Source organism: Benincasa hispida, chromosome 3, assembly GCF_027475165.1.
Source record: "Benincasa hispida cultivar pf3 chromosome 3, pf3_genome.v1.1, whole genome shotgun sequence".
NCBI classification, from domain to species: Eukaryota; Viridiplantae; Streptophyta; class Magnoliopsida; order Cucurbitales; family Cucurbitaceae; genus Benincasa; species Benincasa hispida.
The window spans coordinates 41,476,518-41,486,867 of NC_143480.1; the positions used below are offsets into that span (position 1 = coordinate 41,476,518).

Consider the following 10,350-nt stretch of genomic DNA (forward strand, 5'->3'; position numbering starts at 1 on the left):
TAACATCTAATACCAAACTAAACCATCTAGAAATAGTTTCGCCCGAGTGTTGAAACCTTTCTTGAATCATTCTATTGGTTAACCCATGCCCTAATGTGATAAGGAACATGACTAAAGCTTCTTTTGTTGGCACATCTGAACTACTTTTGAGACCATAATTTTGATTAAATGTGATCAATAATTGAGTAAACATAAGTTTTTCCGTCCTAAATTGTTGATGACACCTAACATCATCCCATTTAAAACCTCTTGAATAAACTTGAAACCTAATATTTGATGTCATCAACAACAAGATAATGTTTACCAAATGTTGGCACATCAACAATCATCAAATGTCAGGTTTTAAATATTTAACCATAGACATTCATCTTTAAGGTGTACAATCCAAAGGACATTTGGTGTTTGGAAAAACAGATGGCGAATGTTACACTATATGCATAGTTTTTCTTTTGATAAACAAGTGAAGATTGTTGCATTAATGACACTTCACAATTCTATAAGAACTCATTCTACAATTGACTTTGAAGTTCAAGCCTTTTGACGATGATGAAGATTTGCTCCCCTCAAGTAATGACCAAAACGAGTTGAATATTGTTGAAGAAAGTGAAATTTCTTGTCATGGAAGGGAGATGGAAGAGAAGCGGGAGAAAATTGCAAGACTTCTTATATCACGTTAATGTTTTTATTATATAATTTGTATTTTAATAAATAATATTTAATTTAAGTAATTTATAATGATACAAATATTTCTAGATTGTATTAGGTATATATTTTGAATTTTCTTTTGTTTTTATTATGTTTTTATCTCACACATCAATCATGCATATAATAATTTAACAATAAAATAAATAAAATATAAATTAATAAAATTAAATATTTATTGCAAAATAAAAGTCCAAATATAAAATATCTTTTTTAGTAATTTGGTAATTTTAAAATAACTTTTAGAACCAAATATAATAATTTAAAATCACTTTTATATATTTCAAAATCACTTAAAAAAATTTGGAACAAAACATAAATTTGATTGTCTAAAAATCAATTTTACAAAATTAATTGTTCCAAAATCTATTTTTTCTAAAATCGAACAATTCTTTTTGAAATAATTTTAAAGTTGAAGAGTTAAATTGAATTTTACCCCAAAGTATAGGGGTCGTTTGTGTAATTTTATGAGGACGGAATTGGATAATTCAAGTGTTTTAATCTTCAAAATCATCCATTTAAGATACGTAGCTAGTTTACCTCTCCCATGTGTTAACCTAGCTAGCACACATGATTTTCCTATATATCCAATAGTATTTTTTTTTATGTCTAATGTCAGTCTAAATATAAATCGTTTTTATAAATTCATTAAAAAGTTGAGAGTCCAAATCTCTATAGATAGAAAAGGTTACATAAAAGTTATACACAACTAAGGAAGTCTGAAAAAAAAAAGTGTATCTATGAGTTTTTTTCTTCAATATAATAGGAGGAGAATTCAAACTACAAATATCTTGATCGCTAACACATTTGTATACCAGTTGAACTATGCTCGCTTTGGCATGTATCTATTAATTAAGTTTTAGTCAAGGTATTTTATTTAATCAAGAATTTTTTTTTTAACAAGATGTAAGGTGGAAGAATCAAATCTGACCTTGAGGTTGGTAGTACAAGTTTTATGTCAGTTGAGCTATACTCGTTTTGACATATCTCTATCTTTATTCGAATTATTTTTATATATATACACACACATATTAGGTTTGTGTATAAGATAGAAACTACAAATAAAAATTGGAAATATATTTGCTACGCAGTAGCTAGTTACTTTATGTTGTTTTTATATGCTTAAACATACCCTACTCTATCATTTCCGAATGGTCTTTTTTTTTTTTTTTTTCATTTCAGAACCAATTCAACTGCTCCCAATCCCACATCGGCTCATAAGCAGCCTCCATGGGTTCAAGGTTCAGCTCATTACTGGTGTCTGCAGTTGCTCGGGAGGAATCGCCTACTCGGTCGCCTGAAGAAGAGATGTCCGGTGAGCTTATTGTTGCTGTTAACGGAGCGTTTAAGGTCGGGTTAGGCTCATTAGTAAAGCTCAGTGGCTCAGTCGTTGCTGCTTGTGTGCTCGCTGCAAACCGAGTCATCCCCGGTTCACGTGGCTGTGGTCGTCGGTCAAATGACCGTAACGTTTTGGATTTCTTGTAGATTCTACACAAACTGAACTCTTGTCTCAACTATAAAATCAAAATGTAACAAAATTAAAAGTAATGTAAATCCCACGACCATTTAGGTCCCAGATGAACAATACCATATTATCATAAAGATAAATATTGAGGTTACCAATATGAAAATAGTAAAACCAATCTACTTTATTTGAACTTACGTTTGAATAATGATTTTAATATATTATTAGTTAGATATTTGATATCATAATTTAATTCGCGAGAATGATAAATAAAAAAAACTACATTGAACTAAAGTTTAAAATGTGTCAAAGATGAGCATAAATATAGAGTAATTGATATATACTATATTTTTTAAATCTTCATAATCCATATTATACTAGAAAGAACTCAAATTTAAAAGTAAAATTACGTAGATAGTTAAATTGAAGCAGACAATAATATATCACGTGTATATAGTGAGTAATATAGCAAACCTCAATATACTCAACAAAATAATCTTAAATAAAACTCACCTTAAATTAATTTCTAAAACCATGTATCTTTTATCCCTGAAACTTTTTAGCTAAGATTTAAAAAAAAAAATGAAAAAGTAGAAAGTCAACCAAAAGGAATTTAGAAAAAAAAAAGGACTAATTTTGTTTTTAAGAAAACAAAAAAACAAAAGGTTACCTTACAAATTTAATTCTTTTAATTAAGTTTAAAATTTGTATCTATTTGTCCATAATTTTATTTTTTTTTAATTTTATTATTATTATTATTATTTTTTTTAACAAGAGCATATAGAAGAAGAGATCATGAACACATTTAGACTTTAAACTTTTAAAATTACAAATTGAAACTTTGAACTTTTAATTATTATTTTTTTAAAAAATACAAAAATATACTAACACAAAATTAAAGATTTATGATTGGATTTAGATATAAAATTAAATTTATTTTATATCTAATAGATCAGTTAGGCCCCGTTTTGGTAATCATTTGATTTTTAGTTATAGTTTTTGAAAATTAAGCCTATTTCATCCACATTTCTTACATTAATTTGCATCTTTCTTAAGTACAATAGTTGAATTCTTAGCCAAATTCCAAAAATAAAACAACTTTTTGATTCTTAAAATTTGGCTTTATTTTTTAAACTATTGGTGAAAAGTAGATATCAAATGAAGAAATTTGTAGGTGGAAGTAGTATTCATAGACTTAATTTTCAAAAATAAAAACAAAAACAAAAAACAAAATGGGAACCTTATTTTTCAAAATTTTTAAATTTGTGTCAGAGACTCTAGACACAAAATTGAAAGTTCAGAACCCTCTTAGACATAAAACTCAAAAGCTTAAAGCCTTATTAAACACTTTTAAAAATTCACAAGAATAAATATACACAAATCAAAGGTCATGGGACTATTTTATATAACTTATAATTTAACCAGAAGTAAGAAACAAAATCATTATCAAACGGTGTACGTACTCGAAGTATAGGAGTGGTCGAGGACTTAGAAGGAGAAACGTTTCCTCCTGGATTGAGATGATCCATGGCTTTATATTCATTCATCTTCCATTCAGTTTTGGTTCCAGTGGGAGCTCTTCCATTATAGAAAACCATAGTTCTTTTAACTCCAATGCTTTTATGGTTGTTTGAAGAATAAACATGGCTTGGAGAACCAGTTGCTTTCCAATATCCAGTGGTTGTTAATCTCTTTGGCCTTCCTCCTCTTGCTTCACTCTCTTGCCTCGGTATGAAGTAGAACCATTGTTCTTCATCTCTTTTACACACCTCCCCAGCATACTCTACAAATTCAAACACGTGTTACGATCTCTCGATAATTTAACATGGTACTGAAGATTTTCTTTTTTTTAATCCGTGAGTGTTCACGTCAGCTTATACGCACCTTAACTAATCTCATGAGATATCTCACTTGACCTTATAACATTTGGATGCCAAGAAAACTCGTAAGATATTAAATTTTATATAGATGGTTACCATGATGAATTAAACTCATTATCTCTTAGCACTCTTATTAGGGGCATTTTATTTTTTTTTGTTAGTTTCTTTCTCGTGTTTTAAAAAAATTATGCTCGTTTCTACACAATTTTTTGGGCAATTCTTTTCACATTCCTTAAAAACTCACATTGGAATACTAAGCAAATTTTCATAGATGAAATTAAGTTTTTGTTTTTAATGGTTTTCAGAATTCAACTTTATTTTTGAAAACATGTTTAAAAAGTAGTAACGAAACAAGACAACAATATGTATAAACATAAAAATATTGATTTCATTTCAGAGAACAAAAAGAGACATGACTATCAAACGGAACTATAATAATTTACGAGCATCAATTATTTTCTAAACCTAATGAATTTGAACTTTTGGGTTTAGAATCACAAGGCTTACTCAACAAACCCTAATTATATGATACAACAGACTCCATCTAACTAATACAAAAATTTCACTACATAGTAGACTTTTTCTTTTTTCTTCTTTTTCTAATAACATATACACTTAAGACCTTCGTTACTTGTAAATCTATACAATATATATTCTCGTGATTTTCTTTCTTTTGTTAACCATTTTAATTATCTAAAAAACATAGAACGTCTTCCCAAATAATAATTATTGAACAATAGGAAAGTGAAAAAGATAAAATAAAAAAAAAATAAATAAAAAGATGAAGAAGAAGAGAAACAAATTAAATTATATATATAGAAAAAAAGGATAATAATATATATATATATATATGTGAGCTTCTTATTCCACAACAACGAAAACACTTTTTCACTTCAAGCAGAATAATAATAGGAACTAGAGTATCGAGTAAAGAATAAAATTATTTACGTGGAAGATCCCAAGGATTGAAGTCATAAATATCCAAAATAGGTATGATTTGATCCATCACTTGTTTCAAATCATCTCTTCCATCTTCAAGCTTGTTTTGCAAATAGAAAGAAATCAACTCTTCTTCAGTTGGGTAAAACCTAAACCCAGGAATCAAATAATTCTCCATTTCTCTCTCTTTGTCTATAATCTAATAATGCACTTCTAAAAGCTTTAACCAATCCTATTATATATATATATATATGGAGGTAAATTGAAGAGAGGGGTTATAAGGATAAGGAAGGAGAGAATGTTATTTATTGAGCAACCCTAAAGAAATGAGAAAGAAAGGTTTAGGTATTTCTTTGAAGTTTCCAAGCTCTTGTATATGAAGTAAGATTCTTGTCTTTTTCTTTCTCAAATACAAACTAAACTAGGTCCAGTAAATTGTGGATGTGTCTAAAAAAATATATATTACATTTTCATTGGTGAGAAGTCAGTTTATTTTAGATTTTCTAAGATTCGAATCTCAATTACTACGACCCATTTGGTAATTAACGATTTAGTTTTTGAAAATCAAGCATCTAAGTTCTAATATCTACATTTTGATGTTATATTGACTACTTTTTACAAATATTTTCAAAGAAGTAAAAAAGTTTTTTGAAAACTTATATTTTTTGTTTCTAGGTATTTTACTTAGAATTCATAAATTTCTTCAAAGAACATGAAACCTATGGTAAGAAGATAAGAAGAAAAAGAACACATCAATTTTAAAAATAGAAAATTAAAAATAGAATAGTTATGAAACGAGCATATTAAATAATTTTCTTATATTATTAATTATCTAAATCTTGGCCACTAACGAGCAAGGTAGGAAAAGGAGAGAGAGGCCACTATAAATTTGGTCGTGGTTGAAACTTTTATTATATATATACTTCGTGAAAAAGAATAATATTAAAGAGGTGCTTATGAGGCAGAAAAAGATAATATTTTTTGGATAGGTTTATAAAGAGAGAGGGTGGAAAAAAGAAAAAGAAAAAGAAAAAAGTCTTAATGATTATTCAAACAGCGCTAAGAACAAGTCAAAATGGAAAATATAGATAGATTTTTTTTTCTTTCCATTTCCAAATTATATGAAAATATGTTCATGAAATAAATCAAAGTGAAGTTTATTTTCCCAAAAATAAAGGGATTTTTTTTGTCATATATAATACACCGAACTCAAACATGAACATATATCTTTGAAGGTTGTCCTTGCCTCTATGTAAGGCAAAATTCCAGAGATAAACCTAATTTCAAAGAAAACTGGAAAGCGACATGAGAAAACATGTGTCCCAAACAGGAAAAAGACAGAGTCTCATATTTCGAATCGATCAATTGAGTATGATAATATATACCAACAAAGAAATAATTGAGATAAGCTCAGCCGTTTGCATCTTGCAACCTCGAGCGCTGCAACTAACCTGGCATCGTTGGAGTTACATGTTACCATAATCGAGTGTCATAGAAAATGCATTATAAATAGCCTCTTTCGATAACTCCAAAGGAAAAGAAGTAAGTAATCTCCAAAATAGAGCTCTGACCTTGCTTTTGATGCTTAGCTGAACTATACACTTCTTATACTAACTTAGGCATTAGAGTGTAGAAAAACATAAAATTGTATGACACACAATTTAAGATCCTTTACATTGAAGAGTACATAGCAACTCTACCATTAAATTAATTAGCTCCCTTTAACTTTTGAATCTACATAAACCACAATATATACTGATGAATATATAATTTAGTAAAAAAGAAGAGAAATAAATTTTCTCATATTGTAGATTAAAATTTTTATTTAAATATGAAGAAAGCTCAACGACTAATTAAGCACTCATGTACTAAAGTAGCATAATTTTGAGATTCTTTTCTCGTAAGAATAAAAACACTTTAACATTTAAATGTGACAAAAAAAACAAAAAGCATTTAGAACAAATAAAGCAGAATTTTTTATTTGGAAAACGAGATGAGATAAAATCATATATTTAAATTTTCAAAAAAAAGAAAAAAAAAATCTAAACCAAACAATAGTTCAAATATAAACTATATACCTAATTTTAATATTGAATAGAATATTTTTCATTTATTTAAAATAGGAAACACTTAAAATAATTTTACAAAATAAAGAAAGAAATGGTGGATAAAATTATATATAATAAAATTTAATGAATATATATTTCATTAATTTTAAGAATTTAATAAGCATTTAATTAAAAAAATAAAAAAATTAAATATTTACAAAAAGAATACAATAAATGGAACATATATATATATATATATAATGTGAATATGAAAAATGAAGGAAACATAATAGTTGGTTGGGATTTCCAGAGAATAAAATTAAAAAAGATTAAACTATTTTCGATAGAAGATTTCCTAAATTTTTTAATTCCCTCTCTCCATAATCTCCTAATCTCTAAAAAAAAAAAAAAAAAAAAAAAAAAAAAAAAAAAAAAAAAAGAGGAAGAAGAAAAGTTATATGGGTATCTTCCAATAAACCTACCCAAGTATGCAATTTTTTCAAGCAAAAAAAAGAATAAACAAATTGCAATGAAGTTGTCGCTAATCATGAAATGTGCTCTCAAACTTTCAATTGTCGATTTAAGTAAATTTTACCACAAAATTTTGCACCGGATCAAAGGTTGGTTCAATATTTCATTTTTTCTAATTATTTGCATATAATTTACAATTTTTTTTGTCATTTTATTTATTTATCTTATGAGTGTTGACGGGAATGACGATAAAAAATGGTAACCATGTGACTCTCATAACGACATTGAAATGATAAATCTAAATTATTTCTTATTCATATTTAAATTTTATCATCATTCTTTTATTTCGTCTTTTTTTTCTCATAAAAAAAATCCCATCCAAATTTTTTTATTTCTTTTCTTATTTAAACTAAAATCTCACCTTAATTCTTTAATTTGGTTGTGGTCGAAACTTTTATTATACTTCGTGAAAAAGAATAATATAAAGAGGTGCTTATGAGGCAGAAAAAGAATATTTTTTTGGATAGGTTTATAAAGAGAGAGGGTGCAAAAGGAAAAAAAAAAAGTCTTAATGATTATTCAAACAGCGCTAAGAACAAGTCAAAATGGAAAATATAGATAGTATTTTTTTTCCTTTCCACTTCCAAATTATATGAAAATATGTTCAGGAAATAAATCAAAGGGAAGTTTATTTTCCCAAAAAAAAAAAAAAAAACATTTCTTTTGTCATATATAATACACCGAACTCAAACATGAACATATATCTTTGAGGGTTACCCCTACCCACATAAGGCAAAATTCTAGAGACAAGCCTAATTTCAAGAAAAACTGGAAAGCGAGAGGAAACATGCGTCCCAAATAGGAAAAAGACAGAGTCTTAGATTTTGAATCGATCAATTGAGTATGATAATATATACCAATTAAGAAATAATTGAGATGAGCTCAACCGCGTCTTACAACTGCAACTAATTTGGCATCGCTAGAGTTCCTCGTTACCATAATCGAGTGTCATAGAAAGTGCATTATAAATAACCTCTTTTGATAACTCCAAAGGAAAATAAGTAAGTAATCTCCAAAAGAGAAGCTCTGACCTTACTGTTGATGTTTAGCTGAACTTTACATTTCTTATACTAACTTAGACATTAGAGTGTAGGAAAACAGACACACAATTTAAGATCCTTTATATTGGAGGGTACATAACAACTACCATTAAATTAATGAGCTCCCTTTGGCCTTTGAATCTACATAGAAATAAATTTTCTCTTACATTGTGGATTAAAACTTTTATTTGAATATGAAGAAAGCTCAAACACTACTTAAGCACAACATAATTTTGGCATTCTTTTCCCATAAGAATAAAAACACCTTAACATTTAAATGTGACAAAAAAAAAAAAAAAAGAATTTAGAACGAATGAAACAGAAATTTTTATTTGAAAAACGAGATGAGATAAAATCGTGTATTTAAATTTTCAAAAAAAAAAAAGAAAAAATCTAAACCAAACAATAGTTCAAATATAAACTATATACCTAATATTTAGAATATTTTTCATTTATTTTAAATAGTAAACACTTAAAATAAATTTACAAGATAAAGAAAGAAACGGTGGATAAAATTCTATATAATAAAACTTGAATGAATATACATTTCATTAAGTTTAAGAATTTAATAGTATTTAATTAAAAAAATTAACAAATTAAATATTTACAAAAAGAATACAATAAATGGAACATATATATATAATGTGAATATGAAAAATGAAGGAAAAATAATAGTTGGTTGGGATTTCCAAATTGAGAATAAAATTAAAAAAGATTAAACTATTTTCGATAGAAGATTTTCTAATTTTTTTTATTTCCCTCTCTCCATAATCTCCTAAGCTCTAAATATATATATATATATATATATATATGAGTATCTTCCGATAAATCTACCCATGTATGCAATTTTTTCAAGTAAAAAAAAAAAACTGAATTACAATGGAGTTGTCGCTAATCATGAAATGTGCTTTCAAAGTTTCAATTGTTGATTTAAGCAAATTTTGTCACAAAATTTTATACCAGATCAAAGGTTGATTCAATATTTCATTTTTTTTCTAATTATTTGCATATATGTTACAATTTTTTGTTGTTTTATTTATTTATCTTATGAGTGTTGACGGAAATGACGATAAAAAATGGTAACCATGTGACTCTCATACGACATCGAAACATTGAATTCAAATTATTTTTAATTCCTATTTAAATTTTATCATCATTCTTTTATTTCGTCTTTCTTTTTTCATCCAAAAAGAAATCTCATTCAAATTCTTTTATTTCTTTTCTTATGTTAACTAAAATCTCATCCTAAATTTTTAATTTGGTTGTGGTTGAAACTTTTATTATATATATACTTCGTGAAAAAGAATAATATAAAGAGGAGCATATGAGGCAGAAAAAGACAATATTTTTTGGATAGGTTCATAGAGAGAGGGTGCAAAAAAAAAAAAAAAAGTCTTCATGATTATTCAAACAGCGCTAAGAACAAGTCAAAATGGAAAATATAGATAGTTTTTTTTTTCCTTTCCATTTCCAAATTATATGAAAATATGTTCATGAAATAAATCAAAGTGAAGTTTATTTTTCCAAAAAAAAAAAAAATATATTTCTTTTACATATATAATACACCGAACTCAAATATGAACTTTGAGGGTTGTCTGCGACATGAGGAAACCTGGAAAGCGACATGAGGAAACATGCATTCTATATAGGAAAAAGACAGAGCCTTAGATTTCGAATCAATCAATTGAGTATGATCATATATAATAATTGAGATGAGCTTAGCTGTTTGCGTCTTGCAACCTCGA

At 27.0% G+C, this 10,350-nt stretch overlaps 1 protein-coding gene across 1 annotated transcript; it reads right to left on the reverse strand.

Moving 5' to 3' along the window:
- Positions 1–1,640: 1,640 nt before the first annotated feature.
- LOC120074254 (NAC domain-containing protein 90-like) lies at positions 1,641–5,333 on the reverse strand. The gene is made up of 3 exons (XM_039027317.2): positions 4,996–5,333; positions 3,631–3,950; positions 1,641–2,216 (listed from the first exon to the last, which is right to left on the reverse strand). Exons 1-3 carry the CDS (start codon positions 5,162–5,164, stop codon positions 1,881–1,883), a joined length of 825 nt encoding a protein of 274 aa, XP_038883245.1. The 5' UTR covers positions 5,165–5,333; the 3' UTR covers positions 1,641–1,880.
- Positions 5,334–10,350: the final 5,017 nt, after the last annotated feature.

Bases quoted from the DNA above. Each gene is read 5' to 3' on its own strand.
- LOC120074254 (XM_039027317.2), bottom strand. From the start codon at position 5,164: ATGGAGAATTATTTGATTCCTGGGTTTAGGTTTTACCCAACTGAAGAA. The intron at 3,951-4,995 runs GTAAATAATTTT...TTGAATTTGTAG, and splicing joins CAATCCTTGGGATCTTCCAC to AGTATGCTGGGGAGGTGTGT. The intron at 2,217-3,630 runs GTACGTACACCG...TTGATTTTATAG, and splicing joins CGACCACTCCTATACTTCGA to TTGAGACAAGAGTTCAGTTT.